Source organism: Saccostrea echinata, unplaced genomic scaffold (assembly GCF_033153115.1).
Source record: "Saccostrea echinata isolate AGI-Se365-2 ecotype Australia unplaced genomic scaffold, CSIRO_AGI_Sech_v1 ptg000060l, whole genome shotgun sequence".
Taxonomy (NCBI): Eukaryota; Metazoa; Mollusca; class Bivalvia; order Ostreida; family Ostreidae; genus Saccostrea; species Saccostrea echinata.
Genome location: NW_026889809.1, coordinates 1,094,085 through 1,107,551, shown reverse-complemented (window position 1 = coordinate 1,107,551; position 13,467 = coordinate 1,094,085). Strand labels below are relative to the sequence as shown.

At 34.7% G+C, this 13,467-nt stretch overlaps 2 protein-coding genes across 2 annotated transcripts; both read left to right on the top strand.

The window, feature by feature from the left end:
- The first annotated feature begins 120 nt into the window (after window positions 1-120).
- LOC133175086 (transcription elongation factor 1 homolog) lies at window positions 121-7,186 on the top strand. The gene is made up of 4 exons (XM_061310213.1): window positions 121-134; window positions 5,204-5,327; window positions 6,281-6,351; window positions 6,785-7,186. The coding sequence occupies exons 2-4, from the start codon at window positions 5,212-5,214 to the stop codon at window positions 6,847-6,849; spliced, it is 252 nt and encodes an 83-aa protein (XP_061166197.1). The 5' UTR covers window positions 121-134; window positions 5,204-5,211; the 3' UTR covers window positions 6,850-7,186.
- Window positions 7,187-8,744: 1,558 nt separating this feature from the next.
- Window positions 8,745-11,346, top strand: LOC133174860 (uncharacterized). The gene has a single exon (XM_061309966.1). It carries the CDS (start codon window positions 9,324-9,326, stop codon window positions 10,842-10,844), a length of 1,521 nt encoding a protein of 506 aa, XP_061165950.1. The 5' UTR covers window positions 8,745-9,323; the 3' UTR covers window positions 10,845-11,346.
- Window positions 11,347-13,467: the final 2,121 nt, after the last annotated feature.

Genomic DNA, 13,467 nt, shown 5'->3' with positions numbered 1-13,467 from the left:
CCACTAATACTGAAATCTTGATATTATTATTTCTGACATGATCAGAAATAATTAAGAAACGAGTTACCAAATCGCGATTAATATTGGCTTCCGGTTGTTTGTTTTCACCATCTGATCTGCATCGCATGCGAAACGTAAGTAACGAGGTTTTAAACGCAGGCGGTTAGTATTCTATATAGAAAATACGTTTTTATTGTATGTTTTATGATTTGGTAAAGCACTATTTACAGACACGTTTGTTTACAATGGAAGCCACGTGTTTGGCATCACGGCATTTGTCACAATATTTTTTCCCCAAAATTAGTGCTGAAATTTACCTAGTATATTTTGTTACAAATACCAGTGACACAGGTTACATAAGTTTTTGACTATGCAGCATTATTATTTCATTTATTGACTTGTTACAGTGGTTGCAGCAAAATTATTTTGGACACAGTGTTTTTAAAAAGAGTGTTGGTAAATTTTACCAACAGGTCCAGTGGAAAGACTATTTCTACCTACGTAGCTACTTATAGCTACCTAGGTATTTAAACCTACTCCAGGTAGCTATTTTTACCTACTATTTGCTTTACTTACATTTTGTGGCCAAATGCTTGAACTGCGCAAAATGGTGAGCACCAAATTTAATACATGCAATACAGTCACGATGAATACAACAAAAATTTTGGCAAAAAATGATTCCTTTCTAACTTGTCAATTTTGCATAAAAAAAACTACATCCAGTTTCATTTCCTTGTAGCTAAGGATCAAAACTAAGTCTAAAAAGATTTACAAATCTGTATCAATTTTAAATCTAATCTTCAAGCATTCTTAGATAAAATGTTTTGGATGATTTTTAATGCATTTCTTCTCCAATCTCCACCCTCTAAAAAGTTTTCAAATTAACACTCTGAATTTTTTTTCTTGCAAGTGCCAGGGATGGGCACGATTACTGAAAAATGTAATCGATTACTTAGAGGAATTTTGTATAATCGATTACTGTAACACTCATTTTTGTCCTGTAATCGATTACTATGGAAGATGTATCGATTAATAATCAATTACTTCCAAGTTTTTATCCTTTCAAATATCAAAGCAATATTTAAATGGTAAATGTTGATGTTATCCACTGAAGTTTGTGAATGTGTTCCTGCAGTTTTAGTGCAGATTCTTTTAAGGTTTTATTATTATGGCTAACATTCTCACTAAATGCCCAAATGAGGGATTCTCTACCATGGAAAGTGGAGACATGATTCCTACAATAAAATGTGCCAAGGAATTAAGTATTCCTTTCAACCTTGGATCTGAACCTCCATATTTATCGACTTGTTGCAAAAATTATTCAATATTTTATTGTGAATTACTTCATTAGAAGTATTTGGGCTGTCCATATGCTAACAGTATACATTAAACATTCCTCTACGTGTCTTTTTCACAAAAAAAAAAAAAAGTAAATTAGAACTCTTAGTAATAAACATGTAAATTAAATGTGTCTTTAAGTAATTAAACTACTAGCACAATTTCATTCTGTATTGAAATAAGTGTTTTGAGAGCTATTAATTGTTTTAATAATATTGTTTGTCTTCAATGGAACTATCAATTATAAAATATTGTTTGTATTCAATGGAACTCAATGAATTATAAAAGTTAAACACTAGGTAGTTCACAGTTTACACCTCATTATCTGCATGTCAGGGATGTCTTGAAGTCAATTAATTAGCCAAGACAAGCAAACGCAGTGACACTAACTCCCTCTCTTAAAAATATAGATTTATAACCTCTCACTGACAAAAAAGCAACCTTACAATTTTGAATGAAAACTTGAGAATGATTTTGCAAATTTTAAAGTTACTAAAACACAAGTTTGAAGTTGTTCAAACATTTTTAGATATGAATAAGTATTTCCATCTTCATTTTTTTTTGAGGACAATGTAGTTTATTTACCAAATTAATTATATCTAATACAGCACTTAAATCTGTTATAGCTATTTATAATTTTCTATTATACAAGACAAAGTTTTTCAACATCTGAAATATGAAAAAAGACATGCAGCAAGAGGAAGTGTGTCAAATGTAAAATGGACACGAAAAATCTGTATATTTTATTAATAATTGATTGAAGTACACTTCTGAATTATTTAATACTAGACCAGTAGGTCTATAATGCAAATTTTATTGAGAACATTATTAAACTTATGATAATAAAAATTAGGAAATCCAAACATTACACTAGGTGGTTTATATTTGATATTTATGTGTGTCTGACTGGAAATAATTCTCCAAAATAACATCCATTTATGTATAAAATAATCGAAAGTAATCGAAAAAGTAATTATAATTACATTGACAATTTTAGCTGTAATCGATTAAAGTACGATTACAAGTAATTGAAAATCTCTTCGATTACAGATTACTGTCGATTACTTGAAAAAAGTAATCATTACAATCGATTACGATTACTCGATTACGATTACCCCATCACTGGCAAGTGCACAAGATGATAAACAACAAGTTTGACCTGTTTTAAAGATGCACCGTAATTATTATTTATTATTATTTTCAAAGACAGGTAAAGGTAGGTAGAAGTAGCTACTTCAAGTAGGTTTAATACCAAGGTAGCTATTAATAGCTATGTGGGTAGAAATACTTTTGAACTGGACCTGACCAACACTCGTTTTTAACAACACTGTGTCCCAAATAATTTTGCCCCTGCCCTTGTTTGCTTACCCATTTTACCTGGTAAAATGAGTAGGCAAACCCGGGTCGGGCAAATTGAAAATCAGAGTTATTCAAGATTTTTCAATTTTCTTCCTTAATACTTTATCAATTGAACTGAAATTTTCAAATTATGTTTGTTATAGGTTCATATGTAATGCTCTGAAATGCTCAATATTTTAGATTGTTGATTTCTATGTTGGTAAAATGGGTAGGCAGTATCAAACCGACATTTTACTAGTTTATTAGCAATGTGTGCGAAGCATGAGCTACCCTAGGAGCTCCGAGTGGTTGTAATAAGGTGGGACACGTGTTGTAGACAAAAAAAAAGACAACTGGATTATGATTAATTGCGCCTCATTGCACTAGATACCTGTGATTGTATACAAGACACATCTTTGGTCAATTTTAGAGTACTTTATTATGCCACTTTTTTATTTTAGTTTTATAAACACCAAGTTAAGGTCTGACAGGTTGCTGGAATACATGTTTCTGTTTTGTATCTCTTCATAATGTACAACTATCATTGTCCTGTGATTTATAAACTATTTTCAAAATATCTAAATAGAAAAAGACACCAAGAAATTGTGGTGCATGTACTGGCAATGCTAGAGAAATATAGCATCCTCTGGTATCTTGAACAAATGGCTTGTATGGTACCTTTATTTTTTGTGAGGAAACTTGTTAAAGTAGCAATACTTCAATGACAAATTCTTTGGGAAAGTTATATATTATTGAGGAACATGTCAACTGACATTAATTTTTATGGCAATTATTTATGGTTTGAATCACAAAATAAACATGTTGGTTAGAATATAAGATTTTCATTTTTGTCTGGATTGAAGGATACTGCAGTCATTTAATTGGAATTAAACATGATTTTTCTAGTTTTTCAAATTTCGCTGGGACTCAACCCTCTCACAAAACCTTGAGTCCTGGGAATCAACCTTCTCATAAAACCTTGAGTCTTGGGACCAAGTTGGCAGTTTAAATCCTAGTGAGGGCCCTTTAGTCAGGTGCTCTAACCACTGAACTACAGCTATAAAGGCAGTTATCCACATTCCATTTAGCCAAAACCCTGTAGTCAGGTGCTCTAACCACTGAACTTCCGCTATAAAGTCAGTTATCCACATTCTATTGAACCAAAACCACTAAATTCTTCCCTTCTTAAGTTGCTTTTGCCCTCAGTTATTTTAGCCCATGGAAGGACTTTGACCTGCAAGTCTATGAGTGGTCAGCTGTCTCAGATTCATTGTCTTTCTAGCCATAATTTTTTATGACGTCGAGCTCTTGGAGCTCGAACGTCATCTAGCAAGCGCCCAGTTGAAATCGCGACCGGATATGTACGCGACCGAATGTGTCAGTCGATGCATCCGCAATAGAAAATAGCAATAGGTATAAACCAATTTATTTGAAAACGCTCAAAATGAATAATAGCTTGAAAATAAAATTGCATCAATTATATCCGCAATTAATTCTATTGCAAAACAACAATATTATATTTTATTCTCACACAAGAAAAACGTGATGGTTGTTGCGGATGAATTTCTATAGAAAGGGTGCGTTGAATGACATGAATAACATTTCGGAACGATAACCGTAAAACAACACAACAGGAGGTAAAATAATCACAAAATTACATAAACACGAATACTTTAAGACTAAAAAGATTGAATTTCTAAATTTTAGCTTTACTTATACAATCTGCTAACCAACTCTATCCTAAAAACCGATGATATTGACCAGTATTGCTGTATTTCTCCATTTCCTCCATTTCCCAGTATACCGTATACCACGCCCGATCGTAACTCGATCGTAATTTTAACAGACTAGAGGCTTGGTTGTAGTTTAGATGCAATCACTAATACAATGCTTTGACATTGGCAATTAGAAAAAAATATTATATAAATTCACGAAATCCTTCATAGTTCTTCAACTGACTGAAAAGAATTTAGCATGAACATGTTCGACGGTGTCTGGTCAATTCGAACCCTGCTCCATTCGGACCATGACATAAGGCCCCAGACTGTAATTGTGATATTTTGTTTAAACTATTTTTTTATTATGTCTCCTGAGTCACTCACTTGACTTATTGCTACCTTCAAATTCAAAATGATCTTTTGAAATTGTTTTTCTTCTTCGACGTCATTGAAGCCTTTCAGGCTTTTGATTTTCCTTATTACCGTGATTTACTACTATATCCCACTGTCTTTTAAATTTGTACTGGTTGTCTGCATTAACTGCATTTTTATACGGCTATAACCAAATATATTGCAGGCATTTTCTTTCTTTCTCTGCATGTATTAGCATAAAAAATATTTTACTTTGGTTGTTACAATATCTTCTCAAATTCTGGTAGCTCTCCATTCTTAATTCACTTGATTATTCTTAATTCATTATCTTCTTTATATGAAATTAAATTCTATTTTTACTATACATGCAGGTGCAGATTTTTTTGTTGTCTTTTTTACTTGCATTACCTCAGTAGTTTTGATTTTGTGATTTACAGTATCTGACATGGGAAGAAGAAAAAAGGCAAATAAACCTCCCCCAAAGAGGAAGATACTGCAGCCCCTAGACACAATGTTTAACTGTCCGTTCTGTAACCACGAGAAGTCATGTGAAGTCAAAATGTGAGTGTTAAAACACTTTATACAATGTGTAACTGTCCGTTCTGTAATAATGAGAAGTCACGTGAAGTCAAAAATGTGAGTGTTAAAACACTTTATACAATGTATGACTGTCCATTCTGTAACCATGAGAAGTCATACACAAGTGAATGTGAAATCAAAATGTAAGTGTTAAGAGACTTTGTATAATTTTTAAGCATGTTGTACAGTTGATTGTTTGGAAATTATTTTATTGTAAATTTCAGCTTGCAGAGCATATATTAGAATCACAGGTACTTGTGGAAAAGACCCCCCCCCCCCCGATATTCAACCCCGGGGCTTGTTGGACATTTTTTCACAAATTATATTTATTACACTTATTCATCATGTGTACCATTGGGAAAATCGTGAAAACCCCAAAATAATCGTTCCTCACAAAAAATGCCTAACTATATACATTGTAAGAGAGACATTTTTTGTGTGGAACGATTATTTTGGGGTTTTCATGATTTTTTCCTATGGAACACATGATGAATAAGTGCAATAAATATAATTTGTGAAAAAATGTCCAACAAGCCCGGGGTTAAATATCGGCTGGGGCGGGGGGGGGGGGGTTCCTGTCCACAAGTATCTGTGTCTTGAGCGCAGAAATTCTGCGCAATAAAATTTTTTTTGAAAATCACCTGTCATCAAGCGACTGTTGCTATGTTGGAGGGCATGGCTTCATTATTCAGCGGGTAATAATGTTCTTTAACAAATGTTTCTCAACAAATCAGATTCAACTAATTTACATATGAAAGTATAATATTTATGCTTATTATCTGGGTCTTGAGCACAAGTATTTATGTTTGTTACCTAAAAAGTTCATTTGTAGCAGGAAGAAAAGTTTTCACATTTTGCTATCAGAACTTTCTAAAAGATTAATTGTGTTAGATTATAGACATGTAGTTTATATTTTGAATTTTCTGGTTTTTCAGGGACAGAGAGAGGAACACAGGGTTTATTACTTGCACTGTATGTCTGGAGGACTATCAAACCAGCATTAACTGTATCCTATAAATTTTCTGATATCAACACCTGATACTACCTGACAACTACCCAATGATATTATATCTAGCTTCTGAAATTCATAATTCCAGATATCTAGCATCTGAAATTTTCTGCATGATATCTAGGATATGATATTACCTGATATCTAACAGATGTATGTTCAGTTTGTCCAGTTTAAAGACCTAAAATTATTGAATTTTTTTTTAGCCAGCATTTACTTAACTTTATGGGATAGTGCACTGTGACCTTTATTTTTCTATGAAAAGATAAGTATGCATTTAAGTCCTTTAAGAATGATGGTACTAAATTATATTTCAATTTTTACTATAATTCCTCTGGTCATCGGTGTGGACTGGAACTCAGAGAAGATCATTTTTTAGTACCGATCTGAGTAGAATTTCTTGATCATTGATTTTCCTGAGCAGTCCCAGATTTATCAGAGCCTATTGACGTCTACAGTGATTGGATAGATGCCTGTGAATCAGCCAATACTTAGCAAGGACACATACGGCAAACGAAGTCAACTCCTGGTCATGTGACATTTATAGACAGAAGGCTGCATTGTCTAGTGTATATTAAGATCACTGTGCTGTTTTATTGCAGAGAATAACAGAAAATCAAACATTTCTTGAAATCTATTGGCAAACAGATTGTTTGAAATGTCAATTTCTTTAACTTATAATATTTTGATGACCAACTACAATTTTATTTCTTTGAGTCATGAAAATGTGTATCATTACATGGTCGTTTTTATTTATGGTAACATTGATCATGTTATTTAATTTGTCTGTGTCATTTTTTTTAAAGTTCATAATAAATGACTGATCATTTGATATGAAACTTTATTTTCATTTATATCTCGCAAAGACAAAGGCTCAGGAGAGCTTTTCCAATTAAAATTTGTTCATTCTCTGTTGTTGTACAGTTGTCATTGTTGTAAACTTTTCACATTTTATACTTCTCCGGAAACCGTTTCCAACCAAACTAGCCATAAAGGATGAAGTGGATTCAAGTTTCTTCAAATTAAAGAAGGGGTGCATTTGCTTTCATTGGAGAGAAAAGAATTTGTAAAATTTTGGCGCAGTCTTTTAAAAGTTTCAAGAATCACTTGGCCTGCAACGAGTATCCTGGAATACCATACACCAATGTGATTGAATAATTTGTTCTTGTCAAATTAGCGATGATTTTCTAAAAGGTTTGATTATGAAGAATAACAAAGAATTAATATGAAACCTTTTAGGGTTAAACACGGGCGTCCTAAATGTGGTATATCTTCATTAATGTTTTCCAAAGTGCGTGTTTTAATATCCGTAAAACCGTACACCCCTGGCTTTGTGTAGCTCAACAGTTAATAAAATTGACATGAATCCGCGAATTGATCCCCCTTTATTAGGTAAATACCGGTATTTAGCCAAAGCACTGCGCAGACGACACTTGGATGACCGCGCGCGCGCAGGGCCTTAGTTACGTCCGTCTCCCCTCTTCATTCGGCTCAATAAGCGCCCAATTTATCATTCGATACCGAGTTGCTAGGATTATACATGGAACACTTTCTCATTCTGTTTTACTTAAAAAATGTTTTTGTCCTGGTTTTAATCGAATTTGCAAATAACTTTTTTATTGGTTTGTTTTAATACAGAATCTGAAATAAGGAAATGGTAATGAAAAAAGGTTTATTTAAAAAAAGAAGAAATAACAGGTCATTTAACAAAATCAAAAGAGGTATATACCTTAACGCTTTACTGAAAAAGTACAAGAGATTTTAGACTTATTGAATTCATAAAATCGAAGGCCCGTATCTTGACATTTTCGAAGGCTTTTTATAATTTTTGCTCTGACGTTTTACGTTTTTTATTTGTTCATGCTCTGGAATTTCTGTTATAAGTAATTCTTTTGTACAAAGAACTATTAATGAACTGCGGCGTCAGTAATTAAAGACAAACAAATAATTATCAGTGGAATTATTGACTTTTTTTTTTGTCGAGATTTTAAAATTGTGTTTTAACACGCAATATTCACTCTGCTGCACAATGAAAACGGAACTTTAAAAGTGATTTTAATCGCCAAAAACTTTAACACAATCAAACCGAATTCTGATCTCCCGTGGTGACTGACAAATTATTGAAAATTTCCGATGAGTTAGCTATACTGATATATACGAAACGTAGGTGTTTTAAAAGTTTTCGGGTTCCCCAATAATTCCTGACAATATTTACACAAGGAATTTCAATTCATTTTACCTAGAAGGTTTTTTTTATGTGACCAAAAGTTCATATTTTGCCGATTCTCATACTCTCGTATCTTACAAATTTCCAAGTACCAATCAGAGAAAGAAGTGAATGTATCCACGGAAACCTGTGTTAGAAGCAGGTGCCCCTTATCCAGTTATCAGGCGTGGAGCTTCTGGGTCCGTCACTTAAGTTCAAAGACTTCTATATCAATGTATTGATCACCAGAAAAAGATCCCGTAAGACGAGAAAGATAATGCAATACTTGACACTTTCCAAATCGGCTTGTTTGGGCACGCAGGATTGATTGAATGGAAGATTTAGCTCCGGGGGTAAACAAAATAGACTCTCAAAAAGAAAATAACTTTTGGACGCAATCTATATAATCGTTTTTATTCTCTGTGCAATCAACTGTCATTCACTGACGTAGATAGAATGGTGCGAGACCATCTTTGGATTTCAGATCTAGAATTTTACCTTTCTCATTTTAAAGGTAATTCTTCGCTTGGCTGTGTTGATTTTAAAATTGTTGAAAGTTTTTAAATAAGATATTGACATAAACCCACTACGTTTTCTATTCATGGTCGCCAGTCCTTTAGTGTTGATTGCTCAAAAGTTTGAGAACTATTTAGCCAGAGATACATGAATCGTTCTCATTTAGGAGTTAGTCCAACACGGAAAAGAATTACTGGACAGTAAACATAAGTGTCTGTTGAGAACGTTAGGAAAGAAGAATTTTACCATGAAATTCCGAGGAAGGGGTAAATCTGCCCCTATTGTACAACTAACGGACGTGATTGAGAGGGGATATTTTCAGCAGGTTCGGTTCTTCATCGATCTGGGAATAGACATAGACTCCCCTAATGGGAACCAGCGGACCCCCTTAATGCTGTGTTCTGTGATGGAGCCCGAGGAATGGGGAACGGGAATCGCACGCCTCCTGATAGAGAAGGGGGCCCTCCTTGACTGTGTGGACAGATATGGAATGAATGCCATGCATTTAGCCTGCATCTACGGTCGTGTAGAACTGGCCCGAATTCTTCTAAATGCCCTGGACTTTGATTTAACAGAGGGGGATAAATGGGGCAATACCGTTCTTCATTACGCCTTGAGAGCAGGAAGTGTGCCGTTAGTCCGGCTTGTAGTGCATGCTCATAAAAAGTACAAAATACAGATGGACAGAAAAAACCGTGACGGACTCTCAGCGTTGGAGGAGGCGCACAAGTTTTCCCATGGGCGCTGTGCGGCGATTATCTCTGCGGCGGAGAGGATCGCGGAGGAAGATGTGGAATTGCTATTGCCGCCTCCCACATTGGACCTCAGATTTTCCAAAGACACACTAAATACACACAGTGCTTCGGAGCGTTCCGTAATGCGCCCAAAGACTGCCTTTGTTACTCGGCGGGGCTCCCTGTCCAGTAGTAGTTCAACATCTAGTATATATCTGGCGCAGAAACCCATATTTGTGCGTGAATTCGCAGGAGCTAGACGAGAAAAGTTACCCAATGAGAAAGATTTTAATCAAATTATTCGTTGTGCTAGTTTATCAGACTTCAGAAATAATCCAGAGTATTTGTACAATTTGACTGTGCCCGGTGCGATTCCACCAAACGGTTGTCAGACAGGACACAGACAAACAGATAGACCTAAGTCGTGTTATGTTAGGCGCCCTAATTCGGTGTCAAGTGAGGGCCCTGGCTTCAGTTGGCGGGTAGAGTTTAAAAAATTGTTTGTACATTACGAATACCAGTGTACCCCATCGTATAGGGATGCTGCTAAGTATGTTCCCGGGGAACTCCCATCGCTTGACGGAAATATATCCCCGGTTCCTCACGAAGACGTCGAGGATGGAGAGCGCGGGAAGAAGGGGAAGCGATGTGGGAGTGGGAAAAAGGAAACGGCGGAAAAATCACGAAAACAATCACAGCAACAACAAAAACAGCGCAAACAGTCGAACATACAGGTTCCCCAGGACAAGGGAAAACAGTCTTCTACGTCACTAGATGGGTCACTGGGGTCAAGTAGTGAGTCGATTGGAAGCAGTGGCGCGTCGTCCAAAAAACAGCAGGGTAATACCGGTGATACGCAAAGCAATAAACCGACTCGGGAAAAATCCTCGACTGAGAGTCACGGCCGAATGAGTCGGACAATGCATTACGGAAAGAACGTCCCGCACGTGGCAGTTCATGACGGTGACGGTAGTTCCGGTGACGGACGGACATCCAAGACGCCACCTATCGACCAAAACAGACTTAAGCCTTGAAAACAATTGTTCGTTAGCTGCATTTATCATATACATACGTTTTATGTATCGTGTAACCCGGAGCTTTCATTGATGGCGTTGCCATGTTTTTTCTTTTTCTTTTTCATTTAAAGAAACCAAACTTAAGTATTTATAGTTCAGACTATGGATTAAGGAATAGAAATCAACTACTAGTACTGCATTTATGTTTGTTTCCATCATAATGAACACACAAAGGATAGTCAGACTTCAATAACGGACAAATACACAAAACTAATCCAATATTTACCCAGCAATTTCCTCAAGTCATGAAGAAAAGGGACGGAACTATATTTATGTGAATAACTGGACAGCATTCAGCTGCAAAGAAAGCGACACGTATTTGTCCGCAGTGACAAGTATACGCAATTACATGCCAATTTTTCTGGCTTTCGACTGTGCTTATAGAATTTAAATTAAATAAAAATATCACCCAAGTCTTTCATTGTTGGCGAGTATCAGATATGATTGTCATTCAATTTCTTCTTGATATGGAATGATTTCTTTGCCTTCGATCTAACGACTAGAAGTTTTTAGCTTTAGAGGAATTCTCAATGATCCCATAAAATAACAGATTTTGAGAGTTTGCCAGGTGTAGAAGGAGTAGTGTTTAGTCTAGTGGAGGCTTCAATTGTCACCCCCTTAACACAACTAGTGCAATAAATTCATATTGTATAAGTAAGAACAATTTTATATTAAGGTTATAAGTGTACTATTGTACAGGACTATATAAAATCATTGAGTAGATCCCAGTACTCGGGTGTTCCTAACCCATTCTTATTGCCGATATATGTGTTTAGTCGTTTAATTTTCTTATTTAAAACTCACAAACTAATAAATGTATACTTGAAAGGACTGGTTTGACATATTTAAATGGTCGTTGTTTGTCTAATTCACAACCACAGCTTATTTTTACTGATAAGAAACATAAAATGCCACATTAAGATTTCAGAGATTGGATATGTAGTTAGAAATTGTAGAATTTGTTAAATAGTGAGTTCTCTTTGATTTCTGTTGTTTTTGTGTCCTGGGGTGGACTGTGTGTAGTTTTAGGGGTTTTCATTTGTTTGTTTTACTTGAGATAGCCAAAGATAGCCTTTGCCCGACTTTGTGATGAATGAGTCCTTCTGTTGCTATGTAAACACTTGGATTGGTCAATATTCCAATCTTGATGCCTTTCTCAATTAGGTGGCAAAGTATGGAATCGCTTTGGTCTGCCAGCTAAAGAACGGTGATATCTACATAGTGGTCTACTTTTTAAATCAGCTGTTACAAATTCCATAGCAGGTATCCCGGAACCTGGTGATGCTTTTCAGTATTAATGATAATGTGCAAAGTCCACAAATCACAGAATATATATTTGTTTATCACAGCAAATGGACAAGGAAATAACTTGGTGTATATATCTATTCAGTGTATAAACTTTTAAAAATATTTCTAGAAGTCACAATTTAATTAAGGAAAACAATTTCAGTAAGAAACTTTGTTCAGTGTGCAGGAACACTTTTTATGCACCGTAATCGAAGATTCGGGGGCATATAGTTTTTGGTCTGTCCGTTCGTCTGTCTGTTTGTCTGTTAAACTTTTTCCGCAAAAAATTAACCTTTCCCATGAATTTTAAATGGTTGGTATTAGGGCTATTATATTTCGCTTGTGTAATCCTTATGACAAGACCTTTGTTTGGGCATTTGATAAACTTTTTACCTTGGCCTTGAGCAGCCATACGGGGCATCAGTGTTATTCATATTCGTAAATTTAATTCGTGAAATTAATATTCGAAAAGTTGATATTCATATTCGAAAACCTGTTATTCAAAAATTGATATTAATTTTCGAAAGTGTGCTGTAAAATTTTATGTTTAAACACTTGTGATTCATATTCGATAGTTTGATTTCTTAGCGATAATAAGATATGATATACACGCGAAAAGTTGATTTTTCATATTTAAAAAACTCGTTATTTATATACAAAAACTTCTGATTCATATTTAATAATCTTGAGATTAATATGCTACAATCTTGTGATATACGTGCGAAAAGTTGATATTCATATTAGAAAAGTGATTCATATTCAAATTTTATTTAATTGCAAAAACTTGTTATTCATATTCGATAATCTTGTGATTTCTTTGGGATAATCTTTTGGTTTATATGCGAAGTCTTGCATGCTATTTGCATGCAAACGCAAGTCTATATCGAATATGAATCACAAGTTTTTGCATATAAATTAAAAAGTTCTGGAATATGAATAACAATTCTGGAATATGAATAACAAGTTTTTCAAATATAAATCACAAGATTTATTTTTAATTATAGTTTTCCTAATCGGATCTTTTTAATCTTTTAAAAATTATTTTATTTCTTTAAAAATTTCTTTTAAATTCAATATTATAAATTTAACATATAATTCTGATTGTATCCTGACCAGGGCCGTCATTTTCTTAGGCACACGTAGTAAAATCTCTGAATGACGTGACTTCTCTGAGAAGATAGCGAAAGATTTGGGATTGTAACATTAAGGCATTTTTTTGTTTTGTGATTCTTTGAGCGATACCTTATATAGTCAGGATGCTGTAATTGCTGGATCCGTACACGTCATCGGCCAG